The 21,240-nt window shown below is 59.2% G+C and overlaps 1 protein-coding gene across 1 annotated transcript in view; it reads right to left on the bottom strand.

Annotated features, from left to right (window-relative positions):
- Nucleotides 1-10,950: 10,950 nt before the first annotated feature.
- The window catches only part of MFNG (MFNG O-fucosylpeptide 3-beta-N-acetylglucosaminyltransferase), a 12,683-nt gene continuing 2,393 nt past the window's right edge, over nt 10,951-21,240 (bottom strand). Inside the window, exons 2-8 of the mRNA XM_004675679.2 lie at nt 19,155-19,203; nt 18,689-18,791; nt 18,103-18,256; nt 15,429-15,514; nt 13,715-13,880; nt 13,068-13,153; nt 10,951-11,772 (exon numbers count right to left, since the gene is read on the bottom strand). Of these exons, the coding sequence (XP_004675736.1) occupies nt 11,706-11,772; nt 13,068-13,153; nt 13,715-13,880; nt 15,429-15,514; nt 18,103-18,256; nt 18,689-18,791; nt 19,155-19,203 (711 nt within the window). The 3' untranslated portion in view covers nt 10,951-11,705. The remainder of the gene's footprint in view (nt 11,773-13,067; nt 13,154-13,714; nt 13,881-15,428; nt 15,515-18,102; nt 18,257-18,688; nt 18,792-19,154; nt 19,204-21,240) is intronic.

Raw genomic sequence — 21,240 nt, 5'->3', positions numbered from 1 at the left:
AGTACCAGGCACCATTGTTAAGTTCACAGGGAGGCTTTAGCTCTCTGCTGGATGTTTGGTGCAGGCAACTGAGATCCCTCTCGAGTCGGGGGCCGGGCCGACCGCACAGCCTCTGCTCTTACTGTGACTGACCCTGGGCTGCGCCCTTCCCCTTGTTAGAGCCACACAAGCAAAAGTAAGTGGTGATGATACACGATCCACCTGTCAAAGGCGAGGTCAAGGACTCCCACGTGTCCATGTCACGAGGGCAGCACGGGGAGGTCCCTACGGCTCAAACTATCCCCCTGCTGACACCGGCTGAAACCCCAACATTAGAGCCAGAGAGCCCCCAGGAGGGGGGCTGTTTGGGAGCACCATCCACGGTAAACGTGTGTGCAGGGCACCAGCAGCGAGCGTGAGGAAACGCCAGGCATATTTTGTGGACTTTCTCAGTGTGGCCGAGGAACGTGCCACAGCTGAGCTCAGCCGCACCCACCTCTACACACACACACACGCACAGACACACAGCCCACGGTCGCTTTACCCCGGCATATCTAGGCTCCCCCCATCCCACCCCCAGCGTGGGGCCCCCAGAGGCTCAGCAAGGAAACTCTGCAGGGCTGGAGGCTGGATCCAGAGCTGGCAGCCAACGGGCGAGCTCCCCTCCTCATGGTCTCTCTGTCTCTGACTCTGTCCCTCTCGCTGTCCCTCTCTTTCTCTCTCTCTCTCACACGCACACACACACACACACACTGAACAGCCTTCCCAAAGGCGAGACAAATACAGGGCCCACACCGAATCTCAGAAAGCTGCAGCTGCACACCCCAAAAACTGGGGTGGAAAATGCAGAGACAAAATCGCTCACACCTTCTTGCCCTCTGGGTCTCTCTTCCCCCTGAAACCCCTTTCCTGCCCCTGGCTGGGCATTTTGCCCCCAGGGACTCTCAGTTCCACAGGGCCCCTAAGTCTGCTCCCTGGGGGAAAAAAAACCAGCCAGGCTCCCCCTCCTCGCCTCCCCAACCTCAGTACTCAGACCAGGAATCTTCACCTCCGACATGTCCACTTACAGCCGCCCAGCCCTGAGGACTCTGAGACCCCAGGAACAAGAACCCTGCCTGCCCTTTTCCTGCCCCCCCGCCCCAGAGCGGGGGTCCTAGCTGCCCCAGGCTCCAGGCTCTCTCTCCCCGTTTCTCCTCCCCTCTTCCAGCCAGTGCATGAAGACAGAGATTACAGCAGCTAGAGAAAAGTCATCCGAGGGCAAGGCCCGAGCCACGGGCTCCCCAGTCACCAGCTCCAGCAAGGCGGGGGGGTGCACAGAGCGGCACAGTTACTGATTCCTGCCGACTCCAGGAAGGGGTGGGGCGGGGTGGGCCAGTTCCGTTTTAGTCTTGGCTTTTGTCTGGCCTGTTCTCTGCTGTTTGCTCTCAGTCTCCGCAGCCTGCTCTGGGGTGGTAAAGCAGGGCGGACATGTCCCATTTTACCGGCGGGGACACTGAGGCCCGGCAGGCTGGGGAAGGACAGCTGCAGAAGGCCCAGTCCCCCTAGACGGGTCTTCCTGGGTAGAAGTGGGGGGCCCGTGCCCCAGGGCCCAGGAGGTACCCAGGAGAGGCCCTGGTTGACCTCCGACCTTGTTCTCTGCCCCTCTCCTCTCCGAGGACTGAGGTAGAGGGCAGGTCACGAGCAGGCTGTCTGGCGCTCCCTGTGGGCCCAGCACCTGCACGCAGGGTGACCTCGGCTTCACCAAATGGCAGGGTTATTTAATTGATGGCAGCTGTCCCCAGCTGGCCCTACTGAGCTGAAAAAGATGTGTTGTGGGATTTTTTTTCCCCTGGCAGGGTAGTGGGCAGGCTTCCTCAGAATGTGAGTGCAGGGGCCCATTTCAAGACCCCAAGCCCCGTGTGGCCCTTACCATGCCTAGCCTGCCGCCCACCCCACCCTAGGGCAGTACGCGGGCATGGGAACCTAGCCAGGCCCACCTTGACTGGTGTGAGCCTCCCACGAAAGCAGAGGTGAGGCAGGAGTGCCCCCTGGTGGTGGTGGCCTGCAATGCCCCCAGGGATTCCATCTCAGCATCTAGGCTACAGGGGCCCCCACAAACCCCCGCCCCCAGGACCACCTAGCTAAGAGAGGGGAAGCCTGGTACCTGTGGAAGAAGTGCCACAGGAGCTTCCTCGGGCCTGAAGGCGTTGGGGAGGGCTCATCCCTGACTCCCCCTGGGCCTGGGCGGCAGGTGAGGCCCGGTGTGGCCAAGCTCGAGGGGTGCAGAGGACACCCAGCTGGGAGCTCGTCCTTCGAGGCGCTCAGACGCTGCAGGGCGGGTGAGAGCGGGGATGAGGGAGCTCGTGGGTGCTTTGTCGTTAACTAAGAGGTGGTGTGAATTTCACTAGTAACATACTAATTTTTAGAAGTTGGTGGACTTGGTTATTTTAAGAATCACATACTTATTTTTATGCATGTTGGAGATAATATAACTGGCTCACAAAATGCCTTTTTAGAACAGTTGTCTTTAGGTAAAAGGGGTCAATGTAAAGGGAAGCATTAGGTAAAGAACGGGTGAGCTTCCTGACTTGCGGCAGCCTGGGCCCCAGCGAGCCCCGGGCTGTGGGTCCGCATTTTGCAGGCTCCGTGACATCACCTGTCTGCGCACAGTAAGGCATCTGGGAGAGGGGACCCACCCACGTAGTTTTTGTGATAGTAGATTGTTATAACGTTCTGCTCCATGACCAGCTATTGCTTTCATCTCCTGCTAGGCCTAGTTTGTAAGTTAAATTTTATCAGTTATGGATCATTAGGGTCTAAGGACCCCAGACCATCTACAGTTTCAGGCATCCCCTGGAGCCCCATATCCAGAAGCCCCGTAGACAAGGAGGAGCAACTGGAAAGGGAGGCAGAGACGCCCAGGCAGGGAGCCCCAAGCTGGGCGGTACCCCAGCCTTCACCTGGGGAGACTGAAAGCAGGTCTCTGGCGAGCTGCGTGTCTCCGACGTCGGGGGGCTGAGGAGGAGGCCGATGTGTCCTGGGCAGGAGGTGCATCGCAGCACCCATCTGGCTGCAATCTGGCTTCTTTGCCGTTGGAGCTGGTGACACTGTCACTGGAGGAAGCAAGTCGTGTGGGGTGACCTGGGATTCTCTGGCCGGAAGAGGCTGGACCAACTCCGAGGCCTCGCACAAGGCCGTGCCCTGGTGTTGACGTGAACGGCGTCTGAATGAAGGTGGCGTGCACTGACTGCGTCTGCAGGAACCACTTCTCACACTCCCAGTGCGCATCCTGCTTTGCTTAGCATCGGGCTTGGTTGTCAGTTACTACAATACTACATTCGTGGCTGCGCAGAATATGTAGAATGTGTTGTCCTGAGTATATTTCTTCATTTATCGGGGTCTTCTCCCCTCTCTGCCTAAAAACTATAAATACTTAATTAGGACCCTAATTGTGTGTATAATATCACACAATCCACATGTTTATAATCTGCTTATCTGTTACAGCTGGATCCTGATTTGCTCTTAGCAACTTTCAGTTACTTCCTTGGTGAGGTGTTGGGGTGAATGCTTGGTGGGGGACTTCCCAGGGCTGCTTATTCCGAATCCACACAGGGTTTATGTGGGACGGGCAGGCTGTTTCTATTTGACATGTGCATTGTTCCAGAATCTCATTAGATACTCTTGATAAGAAAAAAAAGACTTTCCAGTTGTGAATTCTCACAGCTACAGGATAAAAATAAATGTTGCACTCTTTGGTGATTGGCATGCGTGTGGAGATCGAGTCTGATTTTTGATATCAGTTGAACGGCATTCAACAGCAGCTCCTTTTTTTAACTTTGAATGGATTTATGAAACGTGAATAGATTTGTCATAGCGCAGCGTCAAAATTAGTTCTGTTGATAGCAAGTTATTCGATATTAATTCCATTTTATGAACAAATGCAATTAAGTCACAAATCCCTTAGCAGAGTGCTGCGTTGGCCCAATGTTTTAATCAGTATTAGGAAAGTCAGATTAGCATCCCTCAGGAAGAGGAAGTCTTGGGCGCAGGGCCGAAAACATGTGTGTTCTTTTGAAAGCTGTGCTCCCTCGCAGGGCCCCGGGGAATATAATCGGTACAACCACCCTCAAGGGCGATTGGGCAGCATCTACCTAGATGATAAGTGCGCTAATCTTACCACTTGGAATTTATCCCCCGACACACTCATGTGTAAACATAATAACGTGCAGGAGAAAATCCACTGTAGCATCATTTGAACAGCAGGAAATTGGAAAGAAACTGAATATCCATCCACTGAGGGCTGGCTAATAAAAAGCGTGTAACTGTTCTTTGAAATATTACATGGCTACAGAAAGGAGTGAGGATTCAGCCACCCCCAAAAAATAAGTAAAAATAAAAACGGGGCAGAGAACTTGAAGAAAAGGATTTCTCCGAACGAGAGCTAGAAGTGGCCGAGAAGCCACATGAAATGAGGCTCCGCCTCCCTGGTCAGAGGGAGAGGCTCACCTACCTGCGCGTCACACCTGGTAGGAGGACTATTCATTTAAAAAAAAATAAAACAGAAAAGCACAGGTGCGGGGGAGGAGGTGGAGAACTGAGCGCTGGTGGTTGCTGGTGGGAGTGTAACATGACGCCGGCAGTTGCTCAGGAAAAGCTAGACACAGAATTACCACATGATTCAGCAATTGCACTTCGGGGTGTGTTTCCAAAGAACGCAGAGCAGGGCTCAAGCAGACACTGGGACACCTGTCACAGCAGCATGAGGCTCAGCAACAGACACACCCGAGAGTCCTGGAGACCGATGGGTGGGTGGCGGGCACCCTCGCCTTACCGTGGCAGCGCAGGTGAAGTTAACCAAGGGGGTACCTACAGCGTGGAGGAGCCTGGAAACGTCCCTCTCAGACATTCTGGAAAGGTTGGGTGACGTTACCCCATGTGGTGAAGGTCCCAAACCATCCACACAGCAGGTTTTGTGTTGTATGTGCTTTGACATGGCTCTTCAATTCATAATGTGGCTTTTCATGGTGGGGACATCCAGTCCCCTCTCTGTGAGTATAGGCCAGGCTTGGTGACTGACCCCAACACGGCAACGTGGCCTGACTTCCAGGCCGGGCCATGCTGAGGGCTGGGGGAAGAAGCCAGCTTCCCCCTCAACTGTCTTGCTTGGCTTGGAGCCCCGAGCCAGCATGGAAGAATCCAGCCACCTTGCGACTCCACTCCACGAGCCCCCAGAGGCAGGAGTGACAGCTGCCCCCGCCAGGGCTTCACAGGAGGCATCAGACACAAGGAAACCCGAGTCTGATCCCAGCGGGGAGCGGCCCCGCCCAGGCCGCCCAACTGCAGATTGATGAGCAAAATGCGTGGTGTTGCTATTTTAAGCCTCTAAATTGGGTGGGGGTGGTTTGCTGTGCAGCCTTGGATAACTGGAACAGTAAACATATTGCGTCGGTATTAGAATTGACTTCAATTTAATTTAAAAATCAGGCACAAATAAGAGAGATTTGGGCTTCCTCAAGGCGGCTTGCAGATCAACTGGTAAGTTGGGTGTTTTGCTCCTGGTCTGTATTGCGCCTCCATAAAGTCATCAAAGGTGTAGAAATGCTTTAATGTGAAAACTGAACAAAACTGGGAGAAACAGTGGGACGAAAGAGAAGCGTAGTTTCATCTGGAGGGCCGTTTATCCAGAAGGTGAGGGCTCGGGTAGGGAAGAGAAAGGTGTCCAGGGACAGGTCTCTGTCCCTCAGGGCCAAGTTCACGATAGACCTTGGGGCAAAACCAGAATGTGGAGGAGGCTTGTGAGTGACCTGGGTAGCACCCTAGAGTGGGTTCAAGTGTCCTGGATGGAAGTGAGGCTCTCAGAGCGAGAGAACTTCACACTAGCACCTGTGGGGGCTGGAGGTTTATGGGTTACACTGAGAGGAACCTAAAACGAATCCTCAGAGTGTCTTCCCGCAAAGACCACTGTCCCTCGGTGCCCCGCCTTGCACTCTTTCTCGGGAGTGCTGGTTTCTTTACCAGTCTCTAAGACCCCCGTGTCTCAGTCGGGGTGAGCTGAGCACTGCAACAGACACCCCAAACTCTCCAGAGTCCAACTCAACACAAGTCCGCACGTGGTTCTTTGGTGTGGTGGAGGCTTTTGCCAGGAGATCCCAGGACCTGAGCACCTCTGTGCCCCAGGGCCCTCTCCCAGCCAACGAGGACAAAGAGGGGTCCTCTGGCCTGGGTGGGTTTCGTGGGTGAGACCTGCCAGTGGGCCAGGGCCACCAGCCAGAATTCAGCCACGTGACCACCCTCCCTCCAAGGAAGGCGGGAAGTGTAGTGTAGCTGCGGCCAGTCAGAGCCGCTCCCACCTGCGCCCCCAAAGTGGGAATGCTGGGTGCCAGCTCCCACCCATCGCGTTCACTGTGCCTGGCTCCAGGCCTGGCATAAACGTGGGCCTGTGCCAGTGGCTGGTGCCTGCGCTGGCTCCTGGGCACTGAGCTGAACAGGCTCTTTCTTTGCAAGTGCCCAGCTGGGGGCAGGGGCAGTGCTGCCCCCCCATTTCTCAGGCCAGGAAGCTGAGGCGTTTCCCAGCAGCATACGGCAGGGGGTCACAAGCCCAGGGAGTCTCCCTTCAAGCGCCCCTCCCTACTGCCCACCCTCGCCGGCTCGAGCCTGGTTATCTTCAAGGCTGCTCTCCTTCCTAACAGCCACGGAGCCGTGTTTGACAAGACGGGGGCTCCTTGGGGCCGCAGCTGATCTCACTCTTCTTTATGCGCCCCTGGGCTCCTAGTCCAGCCCTTGAACACAGTAGGTGCACAAACCATGTTTGGGGGATTCATTTGTTCACAGAGACTCAGGCTTCATGCTTTTCTGCTTGCACAGTATGGGGGTCACTTACAATTATTAAAGAAATAGAAGAAATGTTTATTATCCCGTCCCTCCCTGTGCAGAGTCAGGGCTGGCATGTGCTCCTGGAGCACAGACAAGCGCTGGGTCACCTGGGGGCCAAGGCCACAGGTGTCGCCTGCACCCCAGGGCTAGACCATGAGCCCCCAGCACAAGAACACATAGAATGCCCCTGCATCCAGAGAGGAGGGCAGATGGAGGCAGCGGTGGGTTCTGTCCGTGGTGCTGAACTCACCCACCTCAACTCTCACTTCATTCTCTAACCCAGCATTCACTTTGAGCTTCTCGGAAAGCCAGGTAAAGGTCCAGATCCCCCGATGCCTTCTTTGTGGACTTGGGGTGCTGAGGATCCAAGCTGGGGGCCTAGAATCTGTTTTTGCCAAGGACCGTGACTCATACAGCCAATTTCATACTGGCCTGAGGCTGACGCACTCACCCAGTCACCGATCTTCATGAAGAGCCTGCTATGTGTTCAGCATCGTGCCAGGCACTCAGGTGCAGAGATGCACTGAGCAGCGTCTCTGCCTGGGGGGTGGGGGGCTTACAAAGTTATTCAGGAGGAGATGGAGGAGGGAAAGGGGAAGAGTTGAGTGCCCAGCAATTGCCTCACCTTTACCCCGCAAGGTCAAGGCAGCACCCACAGCCCGACTAAGACGCGTGTCTCCCCTCGGGGTTTCCCAAGCCCCATCTCAAGGCCGGCTCCTGCCAGCCTCCTCACAGCCGGAGGCCCAGACACACTGAGTCTCCCTGGCCCCCGCTGACTGCACGCTCAGACGTCATCTTCCCTCCCTGTCCCTGCCTTTCGTCACTGCCTACGTGCCATGCCACGGCTTCAGGAGTGCCCCACCTGTGACCTGAGACTCCCAGAGAGAGGAGGACTTGCACCTCGTTTCCCTGTGAGCCCCAGAAGATGAGCGGGACACGCGGGGCTCCATTACACTGGCCCCTGTACTCTGGTTTGCGTTGGGCATTTTCCATAGTAAGAAGTAATATTTCTGGCCCTCCCTGGTGGCGCAGCGGGTTAAAGCACAGCACTAAGAAGCTTAAGCCCTTCCGCATGAGTTCGATTCCCGCCTGCCCCGGAGGTGACCACATGGCGCGGCAGACCTCTCCTGACCCGCCCGCTGCTCCCCTCAGCAGTGTGTTTCGTCGATCTGCCTGTTCTGTTCCCCGCTCTGACTCTGGTGAAGCCTCTCGCCGCCCCTGAACCTCTGGCCTGTACCTCAGTTCTGTATGCACAAATAAATAAATCTTTAAAAAAAATAAAGTAATATTTCCACTGCACTGGCCGTCTCTCTCCTTCCCTTTCTCCCTCCTAGGCGGTCTCCCTCGTGCCCCACATTCATGCCCAGAGAACATCTGCTTTCATGAGACACAGCTGTCCTGACTCCACCTCCTGTTCTCCCCAGCCACCCCGGGGGGACGGGGGCGGGGGTGGGGGGACAGACCTGCTCCCAGGCCACTGCCTGGCCCACCTTCGGCCTGGGGCCTAGTTCCCTGGAGCCCACCCTGATCTCGGGGTTCTGAGCACTCGTCCCAGCTGCTTTATCACTGGGCAGTGGGAACATCCCCCCACCCCACCCCAGTTCCTTGCAATCATCCACCCAATAAGGTCTGTCCCTCCACCCCCGCCCCCGTCCCCCCGGGGTGGCTGGGGAGAACAGGAGGTGGAGTCAGGACAGCTGTGTCTCATGAAAGCAGATGTTCTCTGGGCATGAATGTGGGGCACGAGGGAGACCGCCGAGGAGGGAGAGACGGCCAGTGCAGTGGAAATATTACTGCTTACTATGGAAAATGTCCAACGCAAACCAGATACAGGGGCAGTGTAATGGAGCCCCATGTGTCCCGCCCCCGCCCCAGCACCTGTCCCCCGCTGCCTCTCTGTTTCATTCTTCCTCTCCAGCATCATTCTTAAGGAAATTCCAGACATTATGTCATTTCACCCAAGTATTTCACAGTGTACCTCTCACATAATAGAACGCTCCTTAAAATTAAAAAAAAACCCTCATTATCATTATCGCACCTAATAAAATTAGCAATTTCTTAATACCATCTAATACAAAGCACGTTCAAGGTTCCTCTTTTCTCTCAAAAATGTCTCTTTAGGGCCGATTGATTTGAATCAAAACTAAGATCCATATGTTGTGCTTTCTCGCTCTGGCTCTGAGATCAACTTTGGTCTCGGACAGGCCTTCTTTTCAGACTATTTTACTTAGTGAAGAAATCAACAAGCAAATGCTCTGTCCTGCGGAGGGAGCCCTCGGGGTGCCGTTTAACATGTTCTGCCGTCTGCCCCGCCTCCCTCCATGGCCTGCAGCTGGGTTGACCTTGATCCGTGGGGGGCCAGATGTGCACCAAGCAGGCTTCTGGGCGTGCTGAGCCCGCCCTCTGCACCATGTCAAGAGCCCCTGAGGTCTGGGTGGTGCTAAAAGTGATCAGCCTGATCCCTCCATGATGCTCCTCTTTGCCTTACCTCTATGCATTCAGCTCCTTTTAGGAAACCCTACAGCTGCCAGAGGTGAAAGAGGTTGGGGGACACACCCGCATCTTTTCTACTCATCCCAAGTATTCGCTGAGTATCCACTAAGCCAGGCAGAGAGCTGCGGGGCACAGACCAGCACACACTTGGGACCATGGCGCCCACCGTCAGACGGGCAGACGGCGGCTTCGTGGGTGAGCGGGCATGACTGCAAGGGTCCCAGCCGTGCAGAGCGACCATCGAGCGGTGGAGGGCAGTGACCCCTGTCAGGTGGTCACTTTGTGATGAGATTGGGGGCCACCAATGGGCCAAAGTCTCCCGCCCGCCCGCCCACCCTCCCTCTCTGCGCAGTGGGAATAGTAGACTCAGGGTCACCACCTTACGCCCCACCCAGGCCCTGCCTGAGGGGCCCACAGGAATCACCTGAGTGAAAGAGCGTGGGCAGCTTCCCACTCTCCCATGCAGAGAAACAAGGGTTAACACAAACACCCTCCTCCCTCCATTCCAATTCTGATCCTTGCTGACTCTGCTCCCCTCCCTACACAGCTATTCTGGGACAATGGAGGCAGCAGATGGCCGAGTCCTGTTCTCCTGTTCCCTCCATCTGACCCCCAGGATCTGAGAACAACCCGCAGATCTGCTGCCGCGTCTAAACGCAGGCTGGCCGGCAGCCTTCCACGGGCTGGGGGTGCACACTGGCCCCTTGGAGCGTCCATCCCGTAAACCCAGCAACGGTCAGGAACGGAGGCGGCTCTGAAGACAACAAGCAGCCCGCTCTGAACCTGACCTGCCGTGTGACCCCGGAGACATACAACCCCTCTCTGGGCTGTCCACTCCTCCTGGGAAAACAAGGGCTGCGGGCCCAGTGCCCTGGGGTTCAGACATCCCAGACAGAGTCCTAGGGCCGGAGCTCGAGCCCCGCCCAGCCGCCAGGCTAGATGCCCTCCATCCCAGGATCTCCCCCGGGCTCCCCAAGTCCAGAACCCACTGTGACCCCAACATCCAAAATCACTGGGCACGCTGTGGCAGGGAGAAGAGGCTTCCTCTCCTCCCTCACCACCTCCACACCGCCGGGCTGAAACGTCACCAGCTCATTTCTGGTCACTCACGGGAACTCTGGGGCCTGAAGTGACCGAGGGCTCCTGCGTGTGTCCAGTTCCTACCGCGGCTGTCAGCTGCTCCTTTATCTGACCGCAGAGGCTTCAGCCTCTGCTGAGTCTGCACTCTGCCTTCCCTCATCTCTGACCGGCCCCAAAGGCAGAGAAAGGGAAGAGTTCACTCGCACCAGCACCTGGCGACACGTGCAAAGTCGCGTGTGACCACCCTGCACATGCATGTGACACAGACACACGCGTGCACTCTCGGGGACAGTCACGGGGCTGGGCGCAGGCCCGCGGGCACGCAGGTCACTCTGCTGGCTGAGCTCTTCCTCCTCGGAGCCAGGCCCAGGGCCCTTGACTCACACGCGCCACGGACGCCACCCCGGGAGGCGAGCCTTCCTCCCCTCGTCTGTTGAGTGGGCGGCACCACCCAGGAGCCCGCCATCGCCGCTGTGACGGCCACAGGCCAGGCCCGGTCAGGCCGCCAACAGGACACCGCGGGACAGGAGGCCTTAACAAGGGTTTAATTTTCTTGCAGAAGCAGCGCCAGGAGGGACAGCTGGGGGCTGTCGTGGCCTTTCTGTCACAGCAGCAACCTGGCTGCCCCAGAGCCGGACATCACACCCGCATTCACAGCAGAAAGACGGGGTGTGGGGGTCCAAAAGCCCCTCCACGAGCTTCTCTACTGACCTTGCTCGGTTCACACTAACAGGCAGAGCTGCCACATGGCACCCCAACAGCAAGGGGGGCGGGGAGGTGACACCAGGCCACCAGGGCCGGCTGGGACCCCCGGCGCCATCACCTGGGCCTGATACTCCAAACGAGGCCCTTTGTTGCAGGGGCTGGGGAGCAAGGAGCTGGAGACGGGGGAGCAATAGACCTGCCACTATGCCCCCGGGACCCTCAGGGCTGGGGTCCTGCCAAGGGAGCCAGGAATGGGGGCCCCAAGTTTGACCCCGGGGGAGTGGCCCCAGTCAGGGACCTAAGTATCTCTCCAGAGGGCTGGGATGCTCGGTCCAGTCCAGTTTGAGGGCCCCTGCCCTTGTTCAATTCAGACACCCTCAAGTCCACGAGGTCCAGCCTCTGGGGCCTCTCGGGCCCTCACCCACCTCCAGGCCGCCGGGATGCTTCTCCGCCTGCCTCCAGCCATGGTGGTCTTGCCCACGCCCGGGGGGCCCGCCGGGGACCGTCCACCACAGGGCACTTGCCATGGGCCCACAAGGCTGCCTGGGGAGGCGACGGTCAACCCAAGGCCTCGCCCAACCTCTGCCCGTCAGCATTCATCGGGCCACCAGTCGTGGGCACCAGGGAGTGTCCGGGTAGAGGAGGCAGTGGAGGGAGCGAAACCTGCCGGGAGACCAGAAATGGAGAAGATGTCACCCCACGGCTCCCCTCACCCCGCAGGCTCAGGAGTCTGACTACAAAAATGTCTCCCACAAATGTCCCTGCAGGGAGGGAGGTGCAGCCCAGCTGAGAGTGCTACTTCAGTCAGATCTCAAAGCCCAGAGAAGCCGCGAGGGCCTCAGCTGAGGCAGACGCCTGAGCACAACCTGGCTGCCCCAGAGCCGGACATCACACCCACATTCACAGCAGAAAGACGGGGTGTGGGGGTCCAAAAGCCCTTCACGAGCTTCTCTACTGACCTTGCTCGGTTCACACTAACAGGCAGAGCTGCCACGTGGCACCCCAATAGCAAGGGGGGCGGGGAGGTGACACCAAGCCACCATGGCCGGCTGGGAGCCCCAGCACCATCACCTGTGTCTCCAGCTGGCCACAGCCCTGTTGGGCAGGAACCTGGATTCCAGAATGTTCAGGCTCAGAAGGAATTTAGCATCCACTCTTAAACTCTCTGGCTGACAGGCAGGGCGGGCACACCCCCACTGATGGGGAGCTCGCCACACGGGAAGGCAGCTCCTCTCATGGAATTTGGGAATTTATTTTTTATCCTGTCGTAATGTCCTCCCTGACTAAACCAGGCCAGTGGGAGCCCACCGCCTGGGACACCGGCTTCAGTCTGGCTCCCCCAGAGCTTCATCCTTAGAGAAACACAATGTCCAGACAGCCTAGTGGCCCAGGGATCCCCAGTGTCTCCCTCACTGAATTTGAGGCCACCCTCCCCTCTGGTCCTGCCTCCGGTCACCCCGGCTTCCTGACTCCGTCAGGCAGTGCTGGCCGCCTGCCTAGAGGTCACCGCTCTGGATGGCCCTGCAGCAATGGGGGCCTTGGCGGGAAATCTCCCTGTGGCCTGGCTAGGGCAGAGCTAAGGTTCCTGCGATGCTAAGGGTGGCATCGCAACCCTGCACCAACCCTCTGCCCACCAGAGAAGCAGTAAAGGGCATCAGAGAAACAGCCTCAAAAGAGCTCAGCTCCTGTGCTCAGTGAAGACACTGCAGTCTCCCAAGGGCTCCTGCAGGACCTCAGGGCGTCAGACTGGGTGAGCCCTGCAGGCCACGGTGCCCAGCCTCCAGGTCCTCGGGCCGCAAAAGGCAGGCTGAGGCCCAGGGAATGCAGGTCCTCGCTCAAGGTCACAGCAAGCCGAAGGCAGCGGGGCAGAGACCCACTCTCCCCACTCAGTGCTGCGCCGTCAGCTGGGGGTCACCGCACCCCCCACCTGGAGGTCTGGCTTCAGCCCCCAGACTCACCTGGAGGGGTCCTCCTCCGGGGAGAAGGGACCCTGGAGCCTGATGACATTCAGCTTTCCCTCCAAGCTGCCGTAGCTCAGCGTGACCTGAGCAGAGAGGGGAGGGGCAGTTGGGGGGTGTCCCACCAGAAGCCCCACCAGCAGTAAGGCATTCTGAGGGCACAGACGGTCTCTGAGGCCCCTGCACCTCTGCTTTCACCATCAGCACAGGCGCTTCGCTGAGAAGCCCACGGGCTTGCCTGAGGGGCTTCAAGCTCACGGGGCACTTCCAGCCCCCACGGTCTGGGCCACTGAGGCAAGACCAGGAAGGGGCTGGACACCCAGGTTTGGAGGGTGGCAGCCGCGGGTGGGGAGACCCCACTGTCCTGGCCAGATGGAGGGCTGGAGAGAAGAGATTGGTAGCAGGTGGGGAGCAGGCTCTGAACCTGGAGACAGCTGCGTCTCAGTGTTTCCACCTGGCATTGGGGACCAGACAGCATTTTAGCGTCACAAATGCCAAGCCTGGAGGGGCAGAGTTAGAGAGGGATGAGCCACTGTGTTTAGGGGTCTGTGCCGACCCAGACCAAGTGTCCCATTGGGAGGGAAAGACCACTCCCACACGCCCACTGCTCCCCTGCCCAGCCCGCTCCCGGCCCCAGGCCTGCTCACCTGCTCCAGAAGCTGCTCAGCACCCAGCAGCTGCAGGGTCTCCAGGTGGGAGTGGAAGAGGGGGCTGGGCTGCAGGCGGCCGCCCAGCTTGCACTCCACGATGTAGCCCACGGTACAGTCGTCAGGCAGCCGGATGAGGGCAGAGGTGTCCGTGAAGCGGGGGCCGCTGAGAGGCAAAATGGTGAGGCCACGGGCCCTTGACATCTGGGTGCCCTCCCCACCTTCCCAGATGCCCTCTGCTGAGGCTGGCAGAGCTCAGCACACTCTGGCTGCCCCCTGTGTGATCTCAGATGGGTCACAGACCTGGAGAGGCCTCAGTTTCCTCTTTTGTGCAAGGGGGATAATGATGGCCCTGCCTCACGGAGCTGCTGTGAGGCCATGGCGGAGGACAGAGGAGAAGCCTTTATGAGGCATCCTTTCCTTCCCTCCCTGCCTTTTCATCCCCTCACCCACTCGGTCACTGTTGAGCTAGAACTGCCACCCAGTGTCACCCCGCTAGGGGTGAGGACACAGAGCTAAGAGGAGCTCTGGCCCTCAGCAACAGCCCCATTCTGGGGGGAGACAGACAGTGCGCGTCACTTCAGAGTATGTCAGAGAGGAGAGATCTGAGGGACGCAGGAGGGCACCCTGGAGGTGACGGTTTTGTTTTGCTTTTTATTTAATTGTGACAAAGTCACCTTTAAAGAGCCTTACTGAGTGAACTGAGGCTAGTCAGGTTTGGGGAGCAGTGTCCCAAAAGTACCCCTTACTGCACACACCCCAGTAATGCCCCTGGGGACCAGCTTGGGCAGACTGCCCCCTACACGGGATGCCCAGACAGGAGGTGTGAATGGTGCAGAGACCCAGTCTTCCCTCCCCTGCCGTGTGCCCAGGGCTACACCGCCGAGAGGCCCCAGAGAGGTGAGCAGAAGCCCAGCGTGGGCACATCTGGCACACCTGCTGTGCCCAGATGGCATCTCTGCTCCCCCTGCCAAGCAGGGCACACCCGTGTAGGAACAAAGCCCATAGACCTTGGCCCTGGGTGACCCTGTACCAGCTACATGCTCAACTTCTCAGCGCCTGTCTCTCAACCATCTGAACAAGGCTGACACCCCGCCCCGTGCTGAGACCCCCTGTGAGGCACATGTCTTGCTCCGTCGATGCTCCGTGTAAGGCAGTGACGTGACCCTGCTGCTCTTAACAACGGCCTGTCCAGGAAGACATCCAGAGGCCAGACCTCCACTCCACTCTAGAATACCAACACCCACCCCCAACCTGAGGGCAGCATACCCCGAGGTTCCCCTCCATTTGCGGCCTTCTAGGGCCATCCCAGCTCAAGTGCCACCTCCTCAGGAAGCCTTGTCTCCTGTTGCCATGCGAAAGGCTCTCCCCTCCTCTGAGTGCTCCTGTACTTGCCACCGCCTCCTCTGTGACACTGACGTGTCGGAAGAGGCCCGTAAGTGAAACCTAATGCTCTCCTGGCCCCCATGAGTACCAGCAGGCACTTCCTGTGCTGGCCCTTACCCACCGGGTATCACAGGTCCTCTTTAAAGATAGCAGGTGTACCCCTACCTGTGACTCTGACACGGGCTCCATAGAGCTGGATCTATGGAGATCCCGTCAGCTCCTCCTGAGCTGGATCTCAAGCCTTCCTGTTCAAAGGACCCACACACGACCAGCTGCCAGCCCTTCCCCAAGCCCCAGCCCCCCAACCCACCGCGGACTCTCTGCTTACCTGGCCCATGGGGCCATCTTCAGAGCCAGTCTGCGGTTGATGCAGAAGCCGGCACCCCCAGTGGCAAACCAGAACTGCACCAGCCTCTGAGGGAAGAAGGGAGCGGGCCAAGGTGCCCGGTAAGCCGGATGCCCCACCTCCAACCAGCATGGCCCAGAGGCTCTCATCTCTCTGGCTGGAGGCTGACACTACCGTACCCATTTTACAGATAAGGAAACCAAGGCCAAAGTCATACAGAGGATTAAGAATGATGGAGGTCACCCACTAGACCCCAAAGAGTGCTTGTGTCCTGTCTGCCCACCCAGCACACCCCTTCCCCTTTCCTCAGAGAACCTCTGTCCCTCAGCCCATGTGGTTCAGGAGTGACCACCAAGCGCAGCACCTGTGCCCCTGGGCCACAGAGGTGGGCAGGTGCCAGAGGAAAGAGGGATCACAGGCCACACCCCCTTAACCCCACGATTGGCTCAGATGCAGGCACATGACTTGGAACAGCCAATCAGAGTCCTTCCTGAGCTTTATATGCTAATATGGGACACTCTGTGTGGGGTGGGTGGGGCTAGATCCCAGTGGTCTCCTCACTGCAACTCCCAGGACTCCCAGCTCCTGGGACTGGGGGAAAGCTTTTCTGCAAAAAGAGAGGACGAGCCTCTCCTGGAGTAAAGAAAGCCCGACAGGCCTAAGAGCCCCCGAGGCCAGCAATTCTTCCACATCTCAATCTCTGGAACCAGAAATAGCCCTCTGGGGTTTAAACCACATTCTGCCCCTGCCCAAGGCCTCCTCCCTCTCCCCTGTGTGAGGACTCATGAGTTCACCCACAAACTTCTCTCACCCCTACAGCTGTACCACCTCCTGGTTGAGTAAGTTTCCTGCAGGCTCTTTCCCCTGAGTACTCAGTTGATGCTTCACTGATGCCCGTGGATCAGGCTGAGATACCCCTGGGCTGCAGGGGTGAGAAGAGCCCTAGCCGGGGGGCAGAGAAGCCCGACTCCGGGGACCCCACCTTCACCACACAGCTTTGTAGACTTGAGAAAGTGACCGAGCCTCAGATTTGCCACCCGTGGGCACAGCTCCAGTGAGCACAGCTCCAGTTCTGAAACCCGAGGCTGGCCCAGCGTGTCCTCCCGAAGACCTCCATGGTCACTTCTCAGAGAGAGCAGCGCCCGACAAGGCAACAAGGTGCCCAACACGTGCTGTTTAATGAATGAATCAGTGCCAGCTTCCTTCCCATATCAAAACAGCAGCTACACCTGAACAATACAGTCACCCAACTGAGCGCTGACTCAGCCGAGCCCTGTGCCGGGGCTGGCTGCGGAGGGGGTGACCAAGGTGCAGAGAAGGGAGGTCGCTTGCCAGCGATTCTTGAGCCGAGGCCGACCCCAAACCGGAGCTCGCCCCCTTTGCTCTCCCTCCTGGGGACCCCAGGGTCCGAACAGGCCGGGATGCTTTGAGCAGTGTGCTGTGATCCTGCTGCTGGGGTACAAGCCAGGGAGGCCATGTGCACTGTGGAACGGGGCCAGTGTGTGCCCGGCGAGGTGATGGACCTGCAGGGAGAGGAAGGCTGCCTGCGAAGGTCTGATTGCTGACCCCTCCCGGTGTCCACTGCCGCAGGACCCGACCTCACTCAGCCCTCACAGCCACCCTATGAGAAGAACTATCATCACCCAGTTCACAGACGAGAAAACTGAGGCACAGCGGGGTTAAGTTACTTCCATCAAGTTCGCAAAGCCAGCAGGTGGCGGGGCTGGCGTGGGAACCCAGGGAGGCAGAGCCCAGAATATTCTCAGCCTTAAGGCAAACTGTCTAAGCAGAGCTGAGTGGCTGGGTAAGGGGTATAGGAGCCAGGGGGCCCTCCGTTCACCTGGGATCACTCACACACGCATCCCTAGGACCCAGGAGGATTTAATTAGGACTCAGAGACTGATTAGCTGCTGGTAATTAAGGTTTTGTTTTCTGCTCTTGCTTCCCCTAATGACACAGATGGTGGAGGAGGGCAGGACAGAGCCCGCCGCAGCCGGCTACAGCCCCAGGCACGGCTTGCAGGGGACCCCCGCCTGGCCTTTTCTCTGGAGCCAAGGGAACCAGCCCTATGGCCTGGGCCACCCCAACACCAGAAGCCTGCTGCATTCTAGGACAGGCAACATATTTAAAGTTAAAAACTTCTCTGTTGCTTATCTGAAAGGCAGAGTTGACTGGTATCACGGGCTTGGGTTTGTTCTCTAAACCTGGCCATCCTAACCGTGTCCACCCAGGTGGGGAGCAAGCTGCTGCTAGGGACCCTGCTTGCCTCAGTGGCTGGACAGTGAGAGCAGGAGGCCGCAGGGGTGCGGAGGCCTCAGGGAGAGGAACTCAGGCTCAAGCAGCTTGTTTCACCCCTGGCCCAGCAACAGTGGGTTTCAACGACTGTCCACCCGCATGTGACAGCGGTGGCTCGGAGCCCTGCGGGTCACCCCCTGCACTCACCCCGACTCGCTGCGGGACCAGGACTGCCCCCAGTGACCCAACTCCATGCCACTGTCCACACATGACTTGTATTACCTCAGAGTCCCCACTTCACAGGGAAGGAGTCAGGGTCACAGGCGGAGCCCCAGCCCAAACACACGATCCAGCCCTGTCTGAAAGCCCCCAGCTCTCCACTCCCACCCGCCCGGCGGCCCGGGAGGAGGAAGGTGCCCACCGTGCGGTTGTGGGACTGCGGCTCCGAGGCGCGGATAGGCCGGTTCAGGCTCGGCCGGCCCACGTAGACGTCGCGGGCGGCAGGGAAGGCCGTCAGCAGGCCCAGCAGCGCCCTCGGGTTCACGTAGTTGTCGTCATCCACATGGCAGAACCACCTGCGGGGACAGAAGTAGGGGCGGTGAGCTTGAGGGGGCTCTGGGGGCCGAACCACCTCCACAGCTGCCGGCCGTGCAGGCTGCCGGCTGTTTGTCTCAACCGGGGGGGGGGGGGGGGCGTTATGCCTGTTGGGTACCAGGCAACATCATGTTCAAGCTGGTGAGGCAAGTGTAGCCACTGAACAGGTGAGGACCAGGGCTCAGAGAGGGAAAGACACTTCCCCGGGGCCACACAGCCAGTGAATGGCAGGGTCGGAGCCCAGATCTGCCAGCCCCACCACACACCCGCCGGCTGGGTGGGCGAGAGTCCCGCCTCGGAGCTCTCGCACCATCACATTCACCGGGCACGCTCTACTTTCTGAACACAACATCCCCCGAAGGAACTGACCTGACGCAAAGGTCACACTGCCCCCAGAGGCCTGGGCCGCTCACCTCAGCCCGCTGGCCAAGAAGGCATCGAACTCAGCAGCCATCTTGCAGGACAGGGCGGGGTGGCTGTGCTCCGCAGAGCAGTTGGTGACCACGAGGTGGGACCCTGGAGACGTGAGGACCAGTCAGGGGAGCCTGCCCTGCTCCTGCCACGCTCCCCGCGCCCTCTCGGATGCAGAGCGGGATCTCGGAGAGCTGAAGCGGCCACCACCCTCTCACTTTACACGGGGGTCTGACCAAGGCAGGCTGGCCGCCCAGGACCGCAGGGCGATGGACACAGGCCGGCTGTCGAGGGCATAGCCCCCACAGCGCCTCCTCACACTACTGCCTGTTCCCCCCGGACAGGGGCATCCCCACTTGCCAAGGGTGGGCAGCTCGTTTTTCTGGGAACCTCCACCCCACGGGACAACACCACAGCTTTCCCCAGCAACAGCCGAAGGGCCCCACCCCACGCAGGCCTGGCAGGTACCCAGTCTCTTCTGGAGGCCTTCATCCAGGCTGTCGGTGAAGACGAAGGTCTGGAAGGAAGAAGGAGGCGTTAGGGCAGCCTGAGGCAGTCTGCGGCCCAGCACGGCCAGGGTCCCCCGGACCGAGGCCAGGCCACCACCTCCTTCAGCAGAAGACAGTCACCTGTCCTCAGGACAGCCTGACACCCTTGGTTGGTGTCCGACACATCACACCACACAGACCCACACGCCACACACACTCTACACCCCCCACACCTGCACCTGGCCCTGCACAGTCACCCACACACACTCCTGCGCCTTTTGACAGGACACAGACTTCAAAAGCCCCGCACTGAGGGAGACAGTCACAATTTCACAGCCACATGGACGCACTGGACAAGACAGGGTCCTGCTATGTCCCAGAAATTTTTCATCGTGACCCCAGCCAGCTCTCAGCAGAGACGCCGCTCACCAGGGGCTCCCACCCAGCTGCCTCCCAAGGACCTCCCGAACCTCCAGGGAGCCCCCGGCCCCCACTCCGACCCAGGGCCTGCCCTGCCTGCCCCCCACTGCAAGGGCCCGCCCCGCTCAGTGTCAAGCACAGACCCCTCCCCTCTCCAGGAGTCAGGCCTGCGGATCTGGCAGCCCACCTTGAGCCTCAGTTTACCCCCTCGTCACGTGGGGAACGGGACTGCAAGACTGAAATGAGAAAAGGTGCGAAAGAACGAGAGTTGGCCTGAGGCAGACTCAGCGCTGTGTCCAGGGGAGGCCGGGGCACAGGCCGCCAGACGCTGGTGGGGGCGTCGGCAGGGAGCCCGCCTGCCTCCCTAGGCCGCGACCTGGACGACGGCAGGCCCGGCCTTGCCCCTGGGTCTCTCTTCCCGGCAAGACCAGAATCAGATGAAACCTGGACCCCCACTCCCGCGAGCACCTTCTCTGGCTCCCTGCTGCCCCTGGGATAAAGGCCAGCCTCCTGCGCTGCCCAGGAAGGTGCCACCTGTCCCTTCCCCTGCGCCAGAGTCAGCCTGACCTCGCCACTTCCTGCCCCACCCCAGGGCTCCTCGTTCCCCAAGTATGCCATACATACACCCCTCTGAGCCTTTGCCCCCTAACTCCCCACTGAATCATCTCCTCCAGGAAGTCTTCCCAGACACCCCGCCCAGTCTCCTGCTCCACCTTATAGCAGCCGTTCAGCTGTGAGATTCTAGCACCACGTCTCTCCCCAGACAGCGACATCCCGGAGGGGGACAAGCCCCACCTGATTTGACCCCTGCTCCCATGGGCAGGCCTGGGCAGCGTCCACCTCTGCCCCTCTCACTGGGGTCCACCCGCCACCATCAGAATAAGCTAGCTCGGGTCCTTGGGCTTCCACAGCCCGCCCCCTCCTCTCCACAGCCATCCAGCCTCTCAGCCTCCATTGCACCCCAGCCTGGCCTCCCCTGAGCCCCAAGCAATCCGGTGGCCCAAGGCAGCAGGCACCAAACGCCTAGGGTCATCCCAGCCCCATCTAGCTGGGCCAGCAGCTTGGGGTCACCGTGCCTCGTCTCTCTCACACCCGGCGCCTGCCAGACCTATCCCGACCCTCAAGTTACCTGGGACGCAGCCAGGGCCCTGGGCCACCCCTTGGCCGGCCCACTCTCGTTTGCTCCCCCCACTTTGCGGCAGCCACTTTTCACCTTCTCCGGCTCCCCACTCCCCGCCCCCCACAGTCCCCAGGGAGCCATAAAGTGAGGGCCTTTCTTGCCCTACTGCTTGGCCAGCTTTGGCCACAAGCAGCCACCGGATAGCGGAGCTCTCTTGAGTCGGGAGCTTGAGCCAAATGGGCCAGGGAATGTTTGTTGATGAGTGAGCAAGACCACAGGAATCAGTGGGGGGAGGAGGGGACCCCACCAGGGCCTGGGGACTGGCGACCAGGGCTGGGGTTTCCGGCCCTGGGAATCCCAAGGCTGGCACAGGGCAGGCGGCCGCTTCCTCTGAGCCTAGGGCTGCCGTTTGTTTAAGGAGGGACCCTGACAATGGTTAAAACCTCGCAGGAAGACACAGGGACAGGCAGCCTGCTGGGGTCAGGGGTGGCCAAGGCCATCTGCTGCAGAGAAGGGGCCACATGCG

The sequence above is a fragment of the Condylura cristata genome, unplaced genomic scaffold (assembly GCF_000260355.1).
Source record: "Condylura cristata isolate star-nosed mole 26May11 unplaced genomic scaffold, ConCri1.0 scaffold00004, whole genome shotgun sequence".
In the NCBI taxonomy this organism is placed as follows: Eukaryota; Metazoa; Chordata; class Mammalia; order Eulipotyphla; family Talpidae; genus Condylura; species Condylura cristata.
This window is presented reverse-complemented; position numbering and strand designations above follow the sequence as displayed.